The sequence below is a fragment of the Accipiter gentilis genome, chromosome 13 (assembly GCF_929443795.1).
Source record: "Accipiter gentilis chromosome 13, bAccGen1.1, whole genome shotgun sequence".
Classification (NCBI taxonomy): Eukaryota; Metazoa; Chordata; class Aves; order Accipitriformes; family Accipitridae; genus Astur; species Astur gentilis.
The window spans coordinates 30,616,844-30,641,316 of NC_064892.1; the positions used below are offsets into that span (position 1 = coordinate 30,616,844).

Here is a 24,473-nt window from a genome sequence, read left to right on the forward strand (position 1 = left end):
TATGGAAAAAAAGTAACAACAGGATTTTTTAATTGAACCAGTGTGAACCCAACTACAGTAGGTTGCAGTCCAATTAAAATTGACAGCCCAGTGAAGCGGATACACATAACACACAGATAAACATAGAAAATCCAAGTTGTTCTCTTTTTCTTTGTCTTCTCCTCTTGGTGTCTTTTTTTCCAATGGATATTTCGTTTCATTTTCTAAATCTTTTGATGCCAGGAAACTATCATTGACTGGAAACACTTACTAGCTTTTTGCAGACAGTTTTCGTAAGTTAAAATAAAGATGGAAAAATATATCCTGTTAAATGTTTCAGCATTGCATTTCTTTCCTTTTCTACAGCACACAGTATTAAAATTACATTGGCTGTGCAGCAGGAGATTAGAAAGAGCAACTGCTTTTAACCTTTAATAGTAAATGACGCTGAAGTCACTAAATCTGTCTTTGAAGAACACACAGTGCATGCACTACCAATTGGAAACTTGCAGCTAACCTACAAGCAAGCAGTCTGATTCCCTACCAAAAATGCTGCAGAGGCTAACTCATGAAAGGCAAAACTACTTTCTTTTCTTTTTTCTTTGGGGAAAAATAAATGCTTGAAATGGCACAAAATATATTACACTGTTTACTCCTGGTTCTGTAGTCTTTACTCACATGAGTATCTCTTTCTCTGACACGTAGAACCATGCAAGCACCCACCGAGGTCAATGGGACTCCTGGGGAATTAATATTCCCTATCTGACAGAGGTGTTACAAGGCATACTTCATTAGTGTTCTGAAGCGCTCCAAGAGCCCTAGATAACAGCTGCTGTATGTTCTAAGAAAATAGTACTATTCATTATTACAGAAGAGCTAAACCATGTTTGTAATTGACCACTGCCTGAATCTTTTCCAAAGCTATTGGGTTTGAAGATACGCCTTAAAGCAAGTCTGTTATTTAATAGAATGAAGAAAGTAAAGCAGCAACGGGATATGTTTTAAGAGCAAAACAGAAGAAAGCTCCCCTGGGCTGTATCCTATTGACCTCTAGTTCCATTATTGTTTCTAAAATGTTTTTCCATTTAAGGCATTGCCACTGAATCCTTCCCAGGAAGCCCTGGGAAAGGATATAAAGTGAGGTCTCTACTAAGCTTGTAAGTAACATCTCTAAAAATGGAGGGTTGTTTTATGTTTTACTGACAGCCAGGTTTAAGGGGGAAAAACCCTCCAGGCTTTGGTTATGAATCTTCTATAATATAATAAATGGTGCCATCTACTGGCTCTCTTTTGCTTTCTATCAGTGTCAGGGTTTGATTGTACAGTATAGCTACTGCAAGTCGCATTAGAACACCAAAGAAATCAAGCCAACATGACTGTAGCTAGCATACTTCCTGACAACGGATCTTGGAATGATTTACAGGCATTTCCGTAAAGCAAACAAGCCTAAAATGAAAAAAGAGTAGTAGGAGAAAGAAAAATGCCAAGATGCAAGCAAGGGAGAAAAGGCAGCGTTCCAGCAGACATGTGAAACTGGATGAAGGGTCGATACTGAAGACAGATACAGCTAAACTGAACCAGATGCAGCTATCCCATAGGACAAATCAGTGATGAAACTCCTCAGAGAGAAGAGGAGACCTTCTCCAATTCCTCCCGATTAATTTTCTGTTAGAAAAAGAATAGCCAATCATGCTGTTTTTTTCCCTTCCACCCACTCCAGTTTCTACTATTAAACAAAGAAGAAAATGTAAACACACTGACAAAAGAAATATACAGATTGACAGAGAAGTTATGGGTCAATTTCTTTCTCAGAGCTCAATATTTTTCCTGATTTACACCAGGAGGAAGATTTGACTCTCTGACTCATGCCTCAGACAACTACATAAACTGCGCCATGTTCCACTCTTAGGTACACTAAGCAATCTTGGCACGTCTTCTGGGGCCAAACCAGACTCACTGAGTAAAGGAACTGCTACAGAATATTTTGTTGTTGTTGTTGCTTTTAATGTATCTGGATAATTTGCTTGAAAAAGCAAAATCAGCTGTAGAGCTATTTTAGTCTGATTTTCTAAGAAAAAAGAAACGAGTGCAATCACAGCATCTGGCAAAGGGGAAACAGTCTCAAAAATACACAATTTTGTCAAGTGTTTCACAAAAAGCAGAGTGACTATTAGTGTTCCTTTGGAGGAAAAAGCACAAGTGGAAGCTCTTCCTAGACATCAGACAATCCCACCGGAGGCAAATCCATAGAAGAGTTCTCTCCTTCAGTTCGACTTCTCATAAAATATGCGTTTATCATGATAGTCTTCACCTGGTAAGTAGGACAGGATGGAAATGCACGTTATCAGGGCTTTTATTGCTACAAATGGAACCTGCATCAGAGCAAGTTACAGCTTCTTAGGCTCCAGCTTCATCTCCTATCAATGAAGATCATGTTTATCTGTGCCTCATGGAGTGCTTTTAGACTTTAAAAGTAAAACAGATCATGGAAACCATATCTTGACACAGATGTAGATTTCTCCATGCCTGAATCAGAAGTGCAAAGAGACTCAGTAGCTCTCACAGCAGAGTCCCATCTCCGCTCCCAGACCCCAAGTTAAGATTTTTATCTAGCCCTCAGGAGTATGAGTTTTGGCAGCAGCCACACACAGAGAAGTTTCAGGCAATAATACTCCATTTGGAGTTGTGCTGGAAAGGACTGGGAACACTGGAGTTGCTGTGGAAAGCCTTTCACACAGCCCTTAAAATGAGAGGTTTCTGGAAAGTAAAATCATAGAACACAGGTTGAGAACCCTATTGTCACCTGTGTGACTTTCCAAACGGGGTAACTGAGGGCCACAAATTAGCTTATGACAATAAAAGTGGTATACATTTTGTGATTAGCATGCAGACCCAATCTAACAGTCTCTGTTTTCACATCAATGTCTGCAAACATTTTCTTCTCACTTCATTTAGTTTACCCAGTAGTTAATGGTCTGATACTGCAAACCCGAAGCTCTATAGATTTGGTATCCTGCTAGATACAGGATGTTTTGTAGCAGGCTTTCATTAGTCTCCCTTTACATTCTTCACCAGTCACAGATTAATGTAAGATTTTACCCTAATGAAGAGGATCTTCAGCACATCGATTCCTTCCACCAGGCAGGCCAGTTTCTTTCCCAGTATGGGTTTGAAAGGGTAAGAGCTCTCTTTTTGGCACCAACTCTAGACTTCTGTCTTAAGTGGACCCCAACCAGTCTGTAGTGATCTCTTGAACAGCATTAAGTTTTAAGAGAAGAGGCCTAGCTCCTGTAAGAAAGGCACTGACAGTACTTCCATTCTCTGGCTCCTATAAGAAGTTCTCCAGACAATGTGTAGTATTGCAGAAATTGGCTACCACTGCTGTGCATGAAACCCATGGCTTCCAGTTCAATTCTTGGCTCCGGGAACAGGCAGGGAGCAAGCGTGAATCTAGGCAGCAGATGGGGACATTGCTAATTGGTCTGTTTTGATGCTGGGCCATCCGCTGACAGACACTTCGAACTTCTCTCTTAGCAGTGATTTGCCATGTCAAAGAGCTACAGATATGGGAATGATAACAAAGAGAGTGAAAACAGCAATCACGTCAGTGCAGACAATCATTTTTCCTCAACTGTGCTAATCAAATTTGCTGCAGAACGTTGTGAGGCAGCTTGGACTTGGCAGACTCTTTGCAGACCAAAAGATAGGATTTGTCCTTACACCGTCAAGTGGTTATGATGTTATGTGAGTGCCATCATTTCTAATGCATTTTTGCTGCTTTCTTAAAAAGCCTGGTGATCATTATAAAAAGAAGGACAGCAGAATGGCCTACCATATGTGTAAAAATATACGCTGGGTGAAAACTACCATGACAGCAGTGGTTCATAAACAAGGGATCAGAACTCAGTAAGGGTTGTGAGCGTGACAGAAGTTTTATTGCAAAAGCAGGATTCACAACCAGAAGCAGGAATAAAAGACTGCAGTTGCAACTGGAAGAGAATTCAGGAGTGGGCTGAACCAGTGGAAAAGTATGGGAGCTGTTCCATCAGACCGTTCCAGGTTAAAGAATGGCAGCAGATTACAATCTTTATACTGTGTAAAATTTCAACTTTCACATTTTCTTCTTCTCCGGAGATTACTGGCTACAAATCTTAGTATTTTTATGGTAACAATTGTGGCTTTGTCTTCTGTAATGTCCCTGCCATATTTTACATGCTCTGGGACAGTAAATGACTGTGATTATACTGCTTTGGGCGAGGTGTGATATCAGAGATTCTGTCTGCCTCTCACTTTGAGCAGAGTTGCTAAGTTGTCTGTGTTTGTTAAGGATTTTTTCTGTTTTTCATTAAAATTAAAGAAAATTAAACTACTACACTCATTACAGATCAGCCATTTAAATGCAGTAAAACAAACAAAATGGTTTTTGAATGGAAGGGATATAAAACGTCTTCTCAAACCACCAGTGCCTACAAAGGAGGAATTTTACTGTCCATGTGTATCTGTTCAATTATCTCACATGGAAAAATGTCACCCTCTAAAGGGCCAAGTTCTATTCTTTCATTGTTGAGGGAGCTGTGTATTTCTAAATATAGGAGATTGTAATGGGAAATGCTGGCAGAACCATCAGTGGAGTACCTCGATACAAAAGGTAATTTGAAATTTAAAAGCAACTATTCTGCCTTGACTTTTCTGAATGTCACCACCTCTATTCTAGACAAACAAAGGAAGAACGACTGTTTGCTGTGGTATTTTCAACAGTAAGTGACCAGAAGTTACCTAAAATAAGTGGTGAAGACAGGCTAAGTGAAAATAGTGTCCTCATTTAAACCAGATACCCCGATTCTATGGGGCTAAAAGTGAGCGAGTTGCATATATGCTGTATTTTAGCTGAAAGAGTCTGAAGTCCAGCTGAAGCTAATTGCATTGGTTCCTTCTGTAGCACATGGAAAGAGTCACATCTAAAGGCTGATTCACGCTACCTCTAAGAGGCATCAATTTTAGCATACACACTGGATGTGTTTCTCAGTCTAAGAAGCCTAGATGATTAGCTTACATTAGCTAATGCTTAAATGGCTAATTATTAGACAAGACAAATTCCAACACAGCCAAATGGAACATCTCTAGTGAAAGACATCACTGCAGGGCAATTCTGCTTTCTTAGAGCAATTAATTTCACCAAAACACTTATTTGAGGAGAGAGTGAATCACCTTCTTAAGGTGCCTCTCTTTCATATAGAAAATCTAGCTTATTTGTTTACATGCTTGGTATGGCTAAGGTTAGGCAAGAAGAATCCCACACGGATTCAGCAAGCTTCGCTGCAGGTGGTCTTCTGCCTTGCTGTCCATTCAACTATGAAAAGTCTCTTTGCCATGCTGGAGAGGGAGCTGATCAGCCAACACAACATCCACGTGCAGGCTGTGGAGGGAGATGTTTTGCAGATAAATTGCTTGGAATTCCAGCACTGAAGAACAGCACTAGTGTATCTACTAAGGAACATCACTCCCAGTTGGAGTTTATTAGGCACATCCGCAAAACTAAGAGAATTAACAGCTGTGAAACAGACCATTCACTTTCATGACTGCTAAATCCCCACTGAAAAGGTACTCCCACTTGGCTATTGATTCAAGCTAACTGTTAAGTTAAACAAACATGTCCTGAACTCTGCCTTAAAGACAAATGTCATATATGAATGAGGAAGAAATAATGTGGACAAGTATTTCACACTGGTAATTCGGATGCAATAGCCAAAATCTCCCTTTTGTTGTCTCTTAACAAGTATGCCTCATTTTCCATTTGGGAGAGAAAAAAATCTCAATGCATGTATTTCCAATCAAACATTTCATCAGAATTCTCTGCTTTTTTATTGCATGTTTCTAAACTTCTAATTTTAGTATACTAGCACATGTTTTCTATTAACAGATCTTCTCTTTCTCATTTATACTTGACCTTCTATACATCATTAATTAAAGTTGTTAGCATCACAATATGTCAGCTCTTGTGTTCCACTGCTTCTAAAAACGTTGCATTGCTTTTTTTTCTCATCAGCTGCTCTTTTATGCTTTTATGACAGCTTTTGTGTTGTTTGTTTCCCAATGTACATTATTTTCCACACTTATGTATTAAAAGCAAACATAATTATACTAAACAGTATCAGAAAATTAAAGCATTTGGGAAATACACTAATGAAAGTTCAACACTCCCTTTGTATGAGAAAATTAGCACTCTTGAAGGTCTAATAAGCATGGTTAAGAATGTCTCTGGTGCCAATAACCTAAAAAGTAGTCAAAATCCCCTGTGCCATCAGCTAGTAATATAATGTAACACCAAGAAAAAAAACAACAGAATTACTGAGAAAAAAACCCAAACATCGCAAAGCCATTCAAATGGAAAGAAAGCCATCTGCAGCTGCCTGGGCAATATGAAGGCAAAGTGTGCTAGATTAAGTTTTAAAAGTGACAGCTAAACTACCTACAGGTGTAACTGCCAATGTAGGGCTCCTTTTTCAACTCCAGATTTACCGAAGTGAGTGGATTTAGACTAGAAGAAAGTTGCAGTAAAGCAGCAACTGGTCTATTAGCTCCTACTTTTCAACAGAAAACCAAAAAGGCTTTGAAATTCTTAATTGCTATATTTCTGAAAATGGAATAAGCATGCTCTGTAGCTTCTTAGGTATAAAAGGAGTCAAAACCACCAAAACATTGTGATTGCTACTGTAAGAACTGAAGTGGTGTTACAACGACTGTAATGAGTTACTTTTGATTTCATACTTTGATCCCTCTTTGAGTAGTGAGGTATTTCTTTGTTGTTTTGTGAGTGCTAATTGCTGCGATGCTGTGTTAAATCATTGTTATGCTGGTTTTCTTGAGCAGCAGGATGGATAATTGAATAATTACAAAGGAGAAGTTCATTAAAATGGGTATGGCTATAGAAATGAGATTTTCCAGCAATTCAGGGAGGGGTTGTGTACAGTTATGCAAACTATCTGCTGAAAAACATTCTTTTCCCATCTAGAAGATCAGATCTTTCATGCACACAGCTTCTCTCAGAAGCAAACCAGGGAATGACAACAACTGCACTGGGCTGACTTTCTTCTCCATATGCTAATACGATAAACCTTAATCCTGGTATGACTGAAAGTTCAGCCATAGAATTCCTCTGTTATTATGGGTAACTCACCAAAACACAAATTCTGCATGTAAAAACAGATCTCAAGTGTTTTACAAGTGTAGGAATCACTGAAAAGCCTGCAGAATAACAGAGAATGTCAATGAGAAAACTCTCTTCCACTTTGGACTTTCAAGCCATTTCTTCTCTAGTGCAGAAGACAGCCAAATGTTGGGTCCCATGATGGTTGAATACACCTGAGCCATTAGGTCACACAGTGAAGGAGTAGCTGCAGCATTGAGCTGCAACAGGATCTAGGTGCTACCCCTCCAGCTGCCATACTTACTGCCTTAAAAAATTTATGCAGCTACTGCACCCTGTGAGGAAGCACTGGAGGTGCCATGAGAAAGAGAAAGACATTCCATGGGAAACCAAGCATCTAACAAATCTCACAGCTTAGTTCAAAGAATGAGTTAAAAAAAAGTAACCTTGTGAGATTCTGCTGATACACGTACAGTCAACACCAGGATCAGTACTTTGGATCTTTTGCTCAGGTCTCTGTCGCATGAGTAATACACACCGACAGTAATGTAGATTGTGATTCCCAAGCAGCTAGAGCAAGATGAGATTATCTGCTGAATGTGGAGGATTTTTCAGACTTAGGAACCTCACGTTGAACTACAGGCTCTGTAGTATAAAATGAACACAGGGTTATGTACTACTGTTCTCCCTTCCCCAATTTCTTTTACTTCCACTCATTGCAGCCTGTGTCTGTCTCCCATTCACATTCCCCTGCTACCCTTGTCTAAGCTTATTACCTACATTTCTAACTTCATCCTCATTTTCAACCCACTGCTTAGCATTTTTCTGGTCATTAGGTACTAATTTTAAAAGTCTAGGTTACAAAGAAGAGACTGGAAATTCTCACTGATGCAAGTATTATTGGCAACTGGTGAGAAAGTTCACAACTGGAATGCTAAAGATGTTTAGGTAAAATTTGTTTAGGGGAACTGGAGAAAGTAGTGAATGATGAAGTGGTAGTACTACAAAGACACTGCTAGCTAGTCTGTATATCCTGATAATTCAGAAACTAATCGTCAATGCGCTAAACCACAAAAGACAAGAAGAGAATACAGCAGAGTGGGAAGGAGGGAGAGTCTTTATAGACCATGAAACCATACCAGAATTATTTCTTACTACTTGTCTGCAGTGAGAGGCAGACTGCAGGGGAGCAATTGTCTTGCCATGGGAGAATTCAATTTCAGAAATGTAGCATGGAGGTCACACAACTTATTAGAGTTTCTAAAATTATTCCTTGTGATACTTTAACACAGAAAGTATTACTGCTCTCAATACAGGGTAACTCAATTATGGTCTCACTACGATGGATAGAGCTGTATTAATTCCTGGCCTGGAGTCGGTGAGGGATAACTGGAGATGATAGATGGGATTTATGCCATGTAATTTTAATCATCTACTATGAGTTTAGAACTAATTGCCTTAGACTCCTTCTGCAGGTTACAGAGGGAAATAGGGACTGCTAGAAGGCAAGTCATGCCACGTTAGAGCCCTAAGATATTTCATCTCACCTCATGTTAGTTATCCAAAAGGTAGATTTCTTCCCATCCAGATCCCCTCCATAGTCAAAACAAAGGGCAAGGCACCACCAGAATATGAGTTACTAAATTCTAAATAGGTGTCCAAGGCAGGCAAGGTGAATCCCCTGTACAGCAGCTGATGCTGCAAAATGGCTAATTTCCCATGGCTGATGAAAATTGCGAGTGAAGTTGGCTGGGGAGAAGCAAATAGAAAAAGGTAAATGAAAACTGGGCATTCTATGACAGAAAATAAAAAGATGCTTAAAAAGCAAAAAGTACTCTACCAAGAAAGAGGAAATCTTTAGCTAAAAGCCTGCTCTGGTTCACTGGCACATGGAAATGGCTGTTAGAACCAGCCTCCCACCGCTCCCCAGTGTAATATAGAAAACATGACATTGAATGTAATATATAAAGAAGAGGCTTACAGCCCGGAAATCAATAGGAAAAGCTAGAGAAATACAAAGAAAAATATGTGGCCAGCAATAAGACAATAAAGGGGGAAAAAAAAGAATTTTTGAGCATTTACTAATAAATGCCACTGTTGTGGCTGTGGTGGCTTAAAGATGTAGGGCTTGGATACATCTTACTTAACTTTAGACATCAGAATGTACTTACTTACATCTGAGCTAGTGACCCTTCACTCTCTTTATGGTCAATTGAGAGAAATAGGACTTTTTAGGGCAAAATTCTTGTCATCCTAATGCAACTATATAAAGCAGTTCAGGTGAAACATCCCCTAGAAGTGCTTCTCCCCCTCTGTGACTATAAAGGAAAAATCAACATATGTAACTGGGAAAAAAACTACACATACCCAAGTTCTCCTCTGCCCAAATGTTTGCTTGTTTTTCCAACTGCATCAGTTAACCTAATACAAATGCATTTGCAATTAAAGAAGTCTTAGCAACAGTATGAACTCATCCTTTGAGAGATGAGATGCACAAAAGGTAGATAGTGTAGTTGTACTGCACCAGAGCAGGGCATTCCAATCCTTTAGTAACTGCGACAGATTATGACAAAACCTGAGTGTAAAATTTTAATCACGAGACCCAGATAACTTTTATCCAAGTTGGTTGAGAAGGCTTCTGGTCTACTGATATAAATTATATCCGAATGTTATAAAGTCAGGATTCAATAGATTAGAATTCTGTGCCAATACTGAAAAAGAGAAAGGTGATAAAAGTAGGTAATTACATGACGGTTAGTCTGAAACCGTCCTCCCTCTCTCCTCAAAAGCCCCTGCCAATGTTCACTCCTTCCCTCTAGAGCAGGTAGCCGTAAAATAAACCTTTAAATATGGGTAAACAACAGACTAGCTGTGCTATTGCTGCACTTACCTCACACAAAATAGGCATTTAATTGAGTCTTTTAAATTAAGGGTAGATGCTGTAGGATTCTTTTGTAGTGACTGGGAAGAGCCAGCCTCTGCCATAAGGTGAGCGAGAACTGAATTGGCTGCGGAAAGCCTTTCTCTTGTCAAGTATATTGGGACCCTCAAGCGATAACATTCATACCTTATGGTTAAGCTTTCCAGAACACTGACCTTGAGACAGAACTGCAGTTTCAGGCTGAAAGATTCAGCCCAGGCAGGGTTATTTAAGAAGCCTGAAAACACAGGTTTATGTAATATGTTCTAAATTCATTAACTACCACATATTGTCAGCTTTAGTCAGCTCTAAGTCTGACCTAATATTTTTTAAATATATTTTTCAGAAAACAGCAGGAAGTAATGATCTTAAACAGACTAGTTCTTACCAAGAAGAAAGTGACCTAAGGAAAAGTTTGTAGAAGACTGCTTTTAGCTCAGAAAAACTTTTTATTATTATCATTTTTAAGCAAAAATGTGAATTCCTTCTATGTATAGTAGACTTTGCATTATAACTCAGATCAGAACAGAAGGTCTGAGGAACTTTGCCAAATTCTTCCTCTTTTAAAAACAGATCAATAATTAAGAATAAATGAATCGAATCCTCCAGTTGTTTTTCTCAGCTGTAAGAGTTAGAATACTCAGCATCTCCTTTTCATCCTGCCTTTTCAGAAATCAAATAGCATTTAGGGGTATTCATCATGACCTGTAGAAATCTTAACTATTCTCACAGTAAGTATTGATCTTCAAACCGAAACAAGTATGAAAGGTGCCTTTACCATGTAAAAAGACATTTCACCACTAGAGGGAACTATTAGACTTTATTGTCGGCATCCACATTTCAAACTGTGGGTGCTAATTCCACTCCAGAAAAGTCTTCATAGAATCACAGCATCATTTAGGTTGGAAAGGATATTTAAGATCATCGACTCCAACCGTTAACCTAACACTGCCAAGTCCACCGCTAGACCATGTCCCTAAGCACCATATCTACACGTCTTTTAAATACCTCCAGGGATGGTGACTCCACTGCAAGTGATATATTACGTTAACTAATATAATCTGTAGATGATAGAAAAACTTTGAAGCTTTTATGTGACATTTAGTCAGCAAGTATTGAATATACATATACAATATTTGTAATAAAATAAGAGATTAAGCAGCTTGCTGCTCTTGGAAAGATTTAGAAAGAATTTTACTGAATTATGTAAAACTAGATAATGTTAAATTAAAAAGCTACTGCAAAATTTGGAAACACTTATGTAATTTCCGAACAGGAGAAAACTCTGTTCAACACAGAGTGCTGTCCTTTGCTCATTATTGTAGCAACCACTTTCAACCAGAATTACATTTAGTGACATGTTAAAGCTGTCTCCTCTGTCTGCTTTCATCCAGATGGGTAATGCGCAGTGCAATTATCTTTCTTTTTGGGGGTAGGGAGGGTAGAGATTTCGTTTGTTTATCTTGCTTTGTCCTTTGCAGTTTCTGGTTTGGGTTTTTTCTTTGTTTTGTTAGCTTGCTACATGTCGCTTCCTCTAAATGCTAGAAAAAGCCAAGTGAAAGAATTGAGTGCAGTACTTTACGCAGGCTGTGAATTGGTTTTGCTCGATCCACGTTCCTGAGGCAGTTCACTGCAGTGCCTTAAACCTGCCCCTGAAAAAGTGTTTGCCTCCTGCAAAGTAGACAATTACAAGAAAAATATTTCAGTACTGCTTGGAATTCCTCAAGAAGTCACTGCCTCAACATGACTCAGAGCTACATGCTGCAGTCACATTTTAACAAAAGATCCAATAATTAATTTGCTAACAATATAGTCATGCATTTCAGAAAATGGCAAAGAGCTCTGAAAGTTTTTTTTTTCACTCTCAGCAGCATGACACACCACTGCTGCACAGTGCAGCCATTTCTTCTTCCTCTGAAGCATCGTGTATGAACCATAGTAGAATAGCATGCATTACTTACTGTTACACGCATGTACACGGTTCTCTGCAAGTGACTCTCCTGAGGGCCAAAGCAAACTCCGTAACAGAGGCAAAGCAGCATAACATTGGTATCTATCCCCAGCCCACCTTCCCTCTTCTGTTGTGTATCGCATGTAGCCTTGATGAGAGCAAAGATCTTAGCAGGTATGTCTCTATTATCTGACACATTTCCTCTGCTTCAGCATCTGAGGTTGGCGGGTCACGTGAAAGGGTTTCATGTGGAGCGTCAGCTTACAGCATGGGGAAATCCTTCCCTTTAGCACCCATCAATACATTTCTGCATCACATGATGCGATCCAATGGCTGTCTTATTTCCCTGTCGAGTGTGGCGTTCCCCCAATATGTTCCTACTCATTTACACTATATGGTTTTAATAAATCCAGCTTCCTGTGCTTCAAAATTTTGCTAAATGGTGGGTAGGACTCGTTGGTTGGCAAGTTTTTCCACACTCTTATTTATTAACACGTCTGTTGCTGTTTGCTGTCTGTTTTGCTGTTCAGAGTAGGCAGTCACTCCCCGTTGCCTGCAGAGTACTGAAGCCAGAAGTTCCTCCCTTAGCCCCATGCCCATCCTCAGAAATGACTGATAGGGGTTTGGCAGCGTGCTTCTCTACCGCGAGCTGGGAGAGAGCCTTATGTAAAGAACACAAAGTGTGTTCACCGAGTTATCCCCCGAAAAACACAAATCATTCTCCTACTGTCTGTGCTTGCTTGCTAAAAGAAAAAAATGCCCTGAGATCAACCTACTGCTGTTCAACATTATACCAAGAAAAATCTGCCTCAGCAGGTTGCCAAGATTTGCTGGAATTAGACATTTTATAAAAAGCTACACGCATTTCTTTTTTCATATGTTGTACAGAATGCTGATAGTTTAGAGAAGGCAGTAATTTATATTTCCTTGTTTCAGTGGAGTTTTTTCTCAGATGAGGTTTTCTCCCAGTTAACTGCAATTCACTAGTAAAATGTTTATGTCTTTCTTATATCTATTATCTGTTAAATTTTAAATGCTAAATCTGAAATGCTGCACATGGTAAAATATGTAAATACTGTATGATACAAAGTTCTGTTTAATCAGAAGCATGCAAAATGTATTTGATGCGGTAAAATTTGGTGTTTAGCACATGAAACAACTGAATGCAGATTTCAGGTGTACTCAGTAACTAAACTTCCACAAGTTTGGTGGAGACTCAGGACAACCAAAGCTTTAAAGATTAGAGATGAATCAACTCAGGTATCAAGGCAGTTGAGTTAAACACATAAATAGTATGTTTATGTGGAAAGAGCGATTATAATTGTGGCATTTAACTAGGTCAGTGATGCAGGATGACAGTAACAATCAGAGTCCTTATCTAAGGAATTATTTCAGAGATTAAATGCTTTTTGTAACATGGTGCACTTTCTACTAAACGTCATATTAAAGAGTTCATACTCTATATAGTCAGCAAAGCATAAGTAAAATGGATTAAGGACTGGCTAACACATTTCCACAGATAATCGTTAAAGAAGCTGCAGCATATGAAGGGGGTATTCAGAGTGGGACACCACAGGTATTGATATTAAGACCAATACTTGTATTTTTATATGATATGGAATTAAAGATAAACTTAGTTCTAGTATAATTGTTTTAATTATGAGAGCAGAACAGTTATAGATAGCACAGCCGCACACAGTGAAATTAAGTAACTGAACTATAGCTACATATTGTGGCAGGAAAGTTAGGAAGCTGAGGTGTCTTTAATTTCCAAAGCTCCCATCATTCACATGGGGATATGGCTAAACTATGCAGCAGCTCCCTTCTGGCCTGCACAGGCAAGTTTCTTCTTGGGAAAACCAGGACACGAATTGGAGGGAATCACAAGTGCCCAGGGCTCTTTTTGATATAGAGTTCTGCTATTACCAGATGTAAGGGAATCCTCTATAGTTACCAGACTATTTGAGACACAACTGAGATAAGCTTAGTCCATTTAAGTATCTATACTGAAAAAGCAAGTTTTACACCAAGGAAAAAGGAGGAATACACCTTTGATAGCTGAGATCCCTTTAGTTCAAGGGCCCCAGTAGACAAGACCATGAGCTCTCTTGCAAAGTACAGAGCAAAAAGGAGTATTAGACAACTTAGGCCTTGGATGACAGGAAGGCCTCTGTGTAGGAGAAGGCAACATTTCCTCTGCATACAGCACTAACGGGAGTATTACATTCAGTTCTTGTATTCACCTTTGTTAAATTATATGAAAGAATTTAAAAACATGTACAAAAGAACCATAAAAGTAATGTGAGATATTAAAATTTACTGAGATTTATGAAAAGGAACAGGGAAAATGTAGGTCTAAGGTATTTACCTGATATGAATTGTGCTGTACGTGTTGATACAGAAACTGCCCTAATACCCAGAGAAGTAATAATTAACATCTTCATTAGTCAAAAAGGTTAAAATAAAATAAAAGTTTAAAATAAAGGTTAATTTTTTTAAGTTAGAAGGTCTGGATTGTTTGCTAGAGTTGTTTTCAACTGATAATAAAATGCAAGGTTAAACTGTGATATTGCAAGCATGGTAGTAAGTGTCAAAGTACATTCTGTTGAAGTAATTTGTGTAGCTGATAAACTTCTTGCTGCATTGACTGCTCTGATTGAGAAATAATTAGAAACAAAATATAAAAACAAGACAATATCAGTGGTAAAAGGCACATATAAGGGCACGCAGTCTTAATACCCTGAGAATTTTGGATGTTGTACCACTTTTGGGGGTCTACATTAACCTAAAGTTCTTGGTCAGATCTGACAGTCAATAACTTTGGAAGGCTCAAGCTATTTAATTCAGCAAGAAGACAGTGCATAAGTATTTTTAAAGAGAGGATAGAAAGTACACTCATTTCACTGGACAGTTGAATGAATTTAAATTAAAAATGATGCAAAACAAAAGAAGAGTAGTTAATCACTAAAACTACCGATAAGGCAGCAAATACTCCTATTTTTCAAGTCTGGATCCATTTCTAGAAGATACACATTAATCAAATGCAAGATGTTTTGCTGTGTGGGGGGATAAATAGTTGTAATGTTACAGTAATGTACTATATACATGATAAGACTCAACATGCCGTTGGTGCTTTCTGGACTCGTCAGCAATGAATGCGTGAGTCACTTCAGAACAGAAAGGTAGTTAAGATTAGGGATTAGTTTTAAGATGTCTTTCTTTGTCTTCTTTTAAAATAAATTAGATTAGAAAAGTTTTAACCCAGCAAATTATTTGTATCACATTACTGTTTCTATAGCATAGCATATTGAGGTTTCATTTCTACATTATCATTTTAATGAAAGTAACCTGCTTAATAGTATTGCAAAGGAAAAAGACCAAGCCAAACAAACCCAAGTCTAACAATGTTGAGAGAGAGCCTTCATGAGTCAGCATATTGCTTAAAGTAACTTTATATTAAGTGAAATAACTCATCAAGGGAAATGTAAATACACACGAATATAAGCATGTTCTAACAATAACAGTATTGCATTTTAAACTTTGCTTTCCTGAGCTAACAATATATAGGCAGCTTAAAAGTTTCCACAGTAAATACTCAATTTGCTAAAATGTTCATTTTATATTCAAGAGTAAAGATAAATCTAAACTATTCAAGACAACACCTCAAATAAAAAGTTACTTTCATTGAACAGATAAACGTTACAGGTTACATCCATCCAGAACTATTACCTTCAGTATAAGAATAGAGAAAGTACTGTACATTCCTCAAATGCCAAGCACATCATAAAAAGACGGCAAAGAAAAAGGTCTACTGTTCACTACTATTTTAACAAGAATTTTTAATAGGTGGTCATTTATGTAAAGAATCACCTTACCAAACATTAATTACTTAGATGTTAGATGTCTAGTACTAGTTACTTACGATCCTCTACACAGTAAGTTGCTCCATAATCAATCATCTATAATGCATTCCTATTTCTAGAGGGTGAGTTGCTCCATTTTGAAAGCTGTCCAGATACAGTCCTCTCTATGTACTCATTCCTCTTTGCTAACATACATTAGACCAGTTGAAATCAGTTTATTTGAAGCCCAGTTCTGATCATACTTGTTCCTAAGCCTTTTATAGCTGGACAACCTATGTCCTCCTTGTTCCCCATGCTAGGACATCCTGGCAGATACAGGGCAAACAGGCTGTAACATCATCTGTATGAATTTCCCACACAGCAAAATACAGGCCATCGGAGCTTTCAGAGTTCCTTAGTAGGCTGCAATAATAAGGGATGTAGATAAAAGATCCGGAATTTTGGTATCCCAAGAATGAAAATATACACTGATACCAATTTCTCTGTAGGAAAAACAATGTAGATCTCAATCTTCAGAGATCTAATCAAATAAAAAGGAACTCCTCAAATCTTATTTGGTTGACTTCAAATGACTTTTTAGATGAAATTGGCAGATATTTTGAAAACACCTGGAAATGTTAATAACTTTCTTCCTGAACAGCCTCTGGCTACAGTAAAAAAAAAAAAAAGTTATTCCAAAGCATTACAGATTGAGCACAGCCTATTTAGGCCACAGAATGAAAGGGAGAAAAACTTTAAAAAGAAAGAAATCACTGAGCCGTGGCCCAGCTATCGGGCTACTTACTGTTTGTAGCATTTCCAGAAAAAATCTCCTCTGTCTGGAAAACACTACCCACACTGTAGCTTTGTCAGGCCTGTTTTATATGCCACTTTGTAATTCCACTACTCCAAGACACTTTCTTAGTTCTGCTGCCTTCTTCTCCAACTGCTGAATATTCCAGTGCCAATGTCTTTTATTTGAATGGAGTTTGTTCAGTTGGCAATGCAAACGTTTTAGAATAGCATCATATCTTTTATTCTGTACCTAATAAAATAGAATAAAATTCACTTCAAAATTTCTTTCAAGTACAACTATTTACAGAGGTGGGTTCAGCTCACCTAACACTCTCTAAGTGTAGATTCTGACATTTGACCAAGTCATTCCATGTTCACTGCTCAAGAGACAGACATCTAGGAAACAATTCATCTGACTTATTTCAGATATCTGCTTTAGGACAATATGAATCGTGCCTCTCTTTCCTACTAAGGGAAAGAAAAGCTCTGTCCCACTAAGACCTTAAGTAAGTGAGGAGTTCAACATGGGTATCTGCTCTGTAGATGTCTAAAATTTAACGAAGTAAATCTCACCCAAAGAGTCAGCATGTCACAGCTGTGGCAACACTCTGTACATGGAAGATTTCAGGCCCCAGAGTGAGAGGTGAGAAAGGAAGAAATTTTCATTCTTTCACAAGTGTGTTTGGGTATAAATTAGAATACAAATGAGGTAACCTAGATGGCTGTAGGAGCATCTTCACCGTTGCACTGCACTCAAAAACGTGTGTTTTTCATAGAAATGCAATACTGCAGCAATGCAGTACTGTAACAATTTTGCCCTTATTCTTACCTTATGTGAAGAATGGCTGCTGCAGATGACCCTCTAAAGATTTGTATTATAGAGTGTAAAAGCACGAAACATTCATTATAATAAAAATGGAAATAATGGGTATTCACTTTAATGAAAATTTGGGCTTACTTACCCTAGTTTGAATGGCATATGAGTGGTAGTGTATAATTATTCTTGTGTCTGCTTATTGAAATGTTATTACACTGTATTTAACACACACATGATGGTGTACAGCTGCATCAGAACTACAGCATTGCCAGTGACTTCCTGTGAGTCTTAATGCAAAAATTTCATGTATAATTAACTTCCTCCCTCACTAATGTTTTATAAATTACTTCTTTTACTGGTGATGGGGTGTCTTTATTCATGTTGCCTGGCTCTCCACTATAATCCTTCACAACTTTTTAAGGGATGCTGTCAGATTCACTCTGCTCTCGTTCAATTCACCACCCAGCCTGTACTGACATTGGGGATTGCCCCAACCCAGATGCAGGACCTTGGACTTGGCCTTGTTAAGCTTCCTGAGATTATAAGAAGGCCAGTTCCTTTTGGCCATGCAGTGCTAGAAGCTGAGAATCCATGCAATATGTAAAAGTCCTATGACAAGTGACGAAGCCTTGAGGTGGGGTCAGTGCGCAGATTAAGACACCTAGCTTTAGAGGTGTATGTGTGACCTACATGTCTACATTCCCGTTTTGATCAACCGAAATCTAGCCGATGCATACTATAAACTCTAGAAAGACCAGATTATGCAGCTCACCCTACTGCAAACACCTACATATGGCCAACTGAATTGATCTCTAGAATACATCAACTTCACTGACTACACCTCCAGCAATTATAATGGGAACCTGTCTGACTCATGCGTAGCCACCTGCGTTCAAACAACCACACTTGGGTGTTGGCAGTCTGTAGCCGAATCCCACCACTGCAGCTCCATGGAGCGTCATCCATGTGTCTAGTATCTCACTTTATTCCCATGCTTAGCTGGAGTATTCTTTCCTGAGTTGTGCTAAGGACCACTGCGTATTAATGTCTCTGCCTGTCCATTGTCAGTTTTCATATTAAAAATTTGATTGTTTTCCAGAGAGCTCTTAATAGAAAATAATACCCTGAAAGATTCCATTTTTAAACCTGCTTCCTTCTGAGACAAAAAGATCGTATAATCCAAACAACTGAAGAACAGGTTAACCTTCACTATTTAATTAAATTGATTTCAATAACAGAACGGAACATGATTCTAGGCTGCCTAATTTCACTTTGGGTTTAGAGAACTTTCTTAGGAGGATGTTGCTTGATAATAAGATATTTTCTCAGATGCTGAATAGCATAGACCTATTCTAAAGTGGCTGTGTTTTGCTTTTCAGTTTAAAAATTCTCTGCTGTTCCCTATCACATGAAAAATGATTCTTTTTTCCTCCTACATTTTACAATGGGCAATAGTGCTAACCTTAGATCAGTTAATCTTTATATCATCAAGCTTTGTTCATGAAATTTTGTGGCCTTTATTTGAAATAACAAGATAAATGATGTGAAACTTCCAAACTAAAAACTATCTAGACATACAAAGTATTTTAGTAAGGAACAAAATGTAAAATACAGTTCAATTATTTAAAAAGAGAAGGTTTTAACTATTTATCAGAATTTTATCTTGGCAGCTAATTAGGAGCTGCTGTGTTATCCCTAATTTAATGTCAGCTCAAATTAGGGAGATTCATGGGAAGTCCATTTTCTTGGTGCAATTGATTCTCCCATTGATGAGTTATCCGGAGCCATGAGACAAGTCATGAATAATCAAGTCAGTAGTGAAATTTAAAGTATTTCAAAAGTATTGCAGAAATAAAAAAACATGCATTTTGCTTTACTACCATTCAGTGACCTCTTCCTTTCAAGGACCTCATTTCAAAAGTTCACAGCTGAACTCCTTCTTAAAAGACTTAAGGAAAAATGTTCTTAACTGCAGTTTTTCTCATTATAGCAATTAGTCTTTCTAAAATTCAGAATTTATCAGTACCAAAAATTTAAGATAACATGGTTACTGTATATACTTGAATAATCTATGGCCAGCAACAGCATATAAAATACTTCAAACTTCATTTGCAGTATCTACGTTCTGTCAGGAGAACTGTAATTATATTTTATTCAATGACTCACCTCAATTTCTTTTCTAAGCTTAGCATGCATTTTTTTCTCTTCTTCCAGCAAATCTGTTTTTTTATTGATGAACTCTTTCAATGCTGTGATTTCCCTTTTTAAAAGTGTAATTTCTTCCTGCAGATGTAAGTCAAGATACAGAAATCCCCTCTTTAAAGAGTTGCACAGTACATCTATTAAACTTACTAAAAATGTCACATTATAACAGTCTCACTTCATTAATAGGGAAGAGATAAAGATCTATAATAAACAACTTCACATTAAAATAATTAATAATAATTTAAGAATTGTAATTAACATTAATAATTAAAATAATTGATAACATGGCTTTAGATACTTAAGAAGATATACTCTTAATCTGAAATATGCAAACAACTACAACAATACAGAAATTTGAACTCATGTTGATTTTGTTTAAAATACAATTTATTGCAAAACCAAAGAATATTTAATGTAGTACTTGAGACTGATGTTTCCTTCTCAAGGGAAATACAATGCTAATGAGATTTTATTTATCAGTACTTAAAGATTCGCTTGTACAACCAAGTTTTCATCAATTTACATGAGCAGAGTAGCACCAGATTTTCAATAATGCAAGTTGTATAAGAGTTGAACTCTGTGATCCCATTTCAACTTCATAATTGCGTTTGTTCACATATTGGTAAAGTTTTGTGGTGAAAAATTCCTACATGGTAGTTTTTAATAAGTATTGCAATTACGGTCAAGTAAAAACAACAGTGTTAGACTAAAATACCGAAACAAATACATTTTTCCTCTTTCCTTCCTTCTATCACTGTCTCATCAAATCTACCTCCTGTTGGCAAACAGCTCAACTGTAGTTTGTTACCTGACAGCAAAGTTTAGAGAATACTGTGCTCTGACATGAAAAGTGTAACAACATGGCAGTGTTCCACAGAGCTCTGAAAAGTGTCCATGTCACTTTATCCAACAACCCAAAGAAGCCCACAAACAGTCTGGCAATGATATAGTTTAATTTACAGCTCTGTAATTTTCTTCATATCCAAGTTCATTCAATCACACAGAATGAACCTGACTTTTACAATAATATACAGATAACAATGGCTGATGTTTCTTTTTACTGCATACTGAAGTCAAAATTTCTTCAATTAATGTAGCATTATAAATCATCTATATTCCCCGTAGTCAGTCCCTCATGAACTGTAAACATATTAAACAAAATAATCATATTAACTAAACTATGCCAAAATTATTTCACACAAAAGGACAAGAATCAGAAAGGAAATACAGTACCTGGACTTGTTTTATAACAGATCCTTCTGGATTCTGGAGGTCACGCATTAACTCCTCTTTCTTTGTCCTTAATTCTTTAACAAAAGCTTTCTTTTTAGCAAGCTCAATCATAACAGGCATTTTACTTTCCATCTCCCAAAAGAGATGTTTATGAGCCTTTATTTTTTCTCGATATTCATTATTTCTTGCAAATGTTATCTCAAACTCTTCTTGTACTGTTTCTGCATCATACCTCAACTTTAAATTTTCAGAATACAGGGCTCTGACTTGGGCCTCCAGATTTTCACAGTGATATTTTGTCACTTCTATGGCATCATCTTGCAGATATATTTCCCTTTCTGTTGTCTTCATTTCTAACAGAATAGAACCCATTTCTTTCTCTAGTTCCTGAAACTTTGCCTGTAAAATATTTCAGTGTTCACTTAAAAACGTTTATTGAGAGGATACTAGGTATCTAGTTAAACACTGTAATTTATATTTATTCAAGAGAGTCTTCTTTTTCACTTGTTTAACGTGGCTTGAATGGAAGATAATTAGAGTTCCATTTTCTAAAACCTTCACCTTAGAGGCACAATGCAAGAATACTACCTTAGACTTCTCTCTTCGACTGAGTCTAAAACATGAAATAAAGTATCCCTGAAATTACTTTAAATTCCTTGTATTTGCAAGATGCATACGACGTGACAGGTCAAACCCAATCCTAATATTTGTTTCGAGCTGAAATCTGGTTAAGTCCTAATCAGACTAAAAATAACTAATGATGCCAAAAATCACTTACAAACCCACACAAACACATAGATGGGTGTTTGGGGTGATGGAGATTAACTAGCCTGCTCTACTGTAGTTTTTAACGCCTCCTTCATCAAAGTAGTATTTGAGAGTAGGATTAATCCCAGCTATTTTTAATCCCCTAAGAAATATGCATCTAGTCCTAAAAAAGCCTCTACATCTTCTCACTGATGAGAAGCGAACAACTCTAGGAAGTAGTACTTCAACCCATCATAAGAATCATCGAATCATTTAGGTTGGAAAGGATCTTTAAGATCATCAAGTCCAACCATAAACCTAACACTGCCAAGTCCACTACTAAATCACGTCCCTAAGCACCATGTCTACACATAAATCTAAGATGTGAGGGCTGCACTGCTGCCTCAGAAATGTTTCTCTCTCTTTGATGACTACTGAGGAAGCCTAGATGACTAATACAGGCTTTACATCTGACTTGTACGTGATGTAAGCTAGCTATGATGAATCCCACCCAAAGCGATAGCCAACAGTAGCGCATTAAGTGAGAGAATTAGCACTGTGATTTATGTCACCTATTATCTTCTCCCTAATGGAAGCATTACAAGTGCTATGAAATCTCTTACTCAATGTCTTGAAAAGATTAAGACATTATTAACTGTTGAGAACTAAAAGTTTCTGCTAACTTTTAATTTGGAAGTCTTGGGCTACAGTTTTAGCAGGATTTGTATCACTGCCAGCCACCATTTACTGAGGACAGGAAAGCAAAAGACCTCAATGGCAAAGACCTTCAATTCTGGAAAGGAAATTATTGTTTTCCATGTCTTCTGTCACGTGTACACATGGGAATAGATGTAATGATGAAAAAGCAGTTGTGCATTCTGACTTTAAGTTCCTAATTATTTAGCTTTGCTGTTCTGCTAACATCAATGTTTGTATAGAATTGCCTAGGACTTTTTTGAAAGAAAAAGGAAAAGGTGTGGAAGAGGAAGAAAATAAATGAGCTAACTTCATTACCTAGGGCTGTAAAGTTCTGTGGGTTTTTTTGAAAACTGATACCTTTGGCTAAACTGTTTGACCACAAATTAATTGTTGCAGCATCATCATACTATATTATGGGATGGTATATAATTAGGAGAAAGCTTCTTGCAAGGTGTGGTCAGTCAATTGATATTCCTAAGCAATAGAACCTTTTACTGCTCCTTCAGAGAAGTTTTCTTTGCACAAAATTTTAAACCTCAATTATTTCAGTTGTAGGGCTGTTCGCATACATTATAATTGGAACTCTACTACTTCCGTTTGCATTCTCCCATGCTCAAAAACACCCAAATGCTATTCTGTGTTTCCTCAGACTTAAGTGTAAGTCTCTCAATAGAAATTTGATTTCAAAGGTTAAATAACAATTGAAAGCTTAATAATTTCTGTGGCAGATTAGAACAGAAATTATTACATAAATAAAACTAGTATTCAATAACTATTTAGGACACCCACTTCAAACACGCAGAAAAAAAGTATTTTGTGTGAAAAACAGACCAAGAAAAAATTGTAAGAGTCTGGTGAAAATCTGCCAAAAAGGATGCTTTTAAAATCCTTTTTTTTTCCATTAATTTCTCAGGAAATCACTATGAAAAATTCAAAGAGCTCTTTGTATTGCGTTTTTGTGGGTTTGCTATCTTGGTGGTTTTGGGGGTTTGTTTTTTTCAAGGAAGAAATAATAGCTTCTGCTACAACCTGCTCTAATGAAGTCTTACCTATGTTGCAGCCTTACAAGTAACAATACACATACACATTTTCATCTAAGTCTAAACGCCACACACAGTAACAGAACAGCTGGCTTACACTTAAATGCTAATAGCCAGAAAAAAATGACAGTCCTATCAGCTTCTCTTGTTCATAGGAATACTTCCTCATCTAATGAAAAAAATTAAATGAATTAAACTAATCTAAACAAGGTTTATCACCTGCAATTGGAAAATAACTGTTTTGCTTTTTTCTATCTCTGACACTTGCGAATGCTGCTGCTCTGCAACTTGTTTTACAACTTCAGTTAGTGATGGAGAATTTTGCTTGGCCATTTTAGGCAAAAGTGCAGACCTATAAGGACAGAAAAAAGAAGTGAATTGTTTTATCTTCATTCTATTTAATCCCTAACTGTTAATGAAACAGAACAATATTAAGGGCTTTCCTATGGGATCCCAGATCAACACATTATTTCATTTGGTTCATTTTTTTATTAACAATAACAGGTTACTAATGGGTGGTATGCTCAAAGCCGATGATTGAGAAGTAAAACTCTTTCTTGCAGAATTTTATAAACTAAACTATTGCAATGCTCTTCTGGCTTCTCTGTAGGACAGATCCTCAGTTTGTGAATACAGTCACAGGTCTTAAAAATCATCTTAAGAGCACCTTAAATGCATGACAGCATGCTCTCATATTTAGCCTATTTAAAATTATTGCAGTTATCATACTGCAACTGCCTGCTAACTATTAAACTATCCTTAGTGTAAGATAAACTAGAAATTGAGAAAACTGTCACACCGAAAGCTGCAAACTACTATCACTGTAAAGATCCTCCACTCACCAGTGATTAGAAAATATTTAATAGTATTTTGGTATCCCTTTGGATAGAATAATTCAGAAAATCTGTGGTGTTGTATAAAGTGGAACCGAACTCCCACGAAAACGCAGTGAGTCCGGCACCAGCGCACCTTCAGGCGCAATATATTAAACGGCACTCAGCTGCCCCACCAAACGTGCCTGCGGTAGCCTCGACTAGGAAACCGCATCTATCATTTTACATTTAGGGCTGTCGCAACGGTTGTCCTGACACCCCTCGC

General features: G+C 37.4%; 2 protein-coding genes across 4 annotated transcripts in view; both read right to left on the minus strand.

The window, feature by feature from the left end:
• ENOX1 (ecto-NOX disulfide-thiol exchanger 1) overlaps positions 1-12,069 on the minus strand; it is a 378,564-nt gene extending 366,495 nt beyond the window's left edge. For all 3 annotated transcript variants that reach the window (XM_049815788.1, XM_049815782.1, XM_049815789.1), the window contains exon 1: positions 12,008-12,069. The gene's annotated coding sequence lies outside the window, so the exon portion shown is untranslated. The remainder of the gene's footprint in view (positions 1-12,007) is intronic.
• Positions 12,070-16,719: 4,650 nt separating this feature from the next.
• Positions 16,720-23,720, minus strand: CCDC122 (coiled-coil domain containing 122). Its single transcript, XM_049815798.1, has 4 exons — positions 23,595-23,720; positions 20,890-21,288; positions 19,618-19,734; positions 16,720-16,884 (listed from the first exon to the last, which is right to left on the minus strand). The coding sequence occupies exons 1-4, from the start codon at positions 23,706-23,708 to the stop codon at positions 16,720-16,722; spliced, it is 795 nt and encodes a 264-aa protein (XP_049671755.1). The 5' UTR covers positions 23,709-23,720.
• Positions 23,721-24,473: the final 753 nt, after the last annotated feature.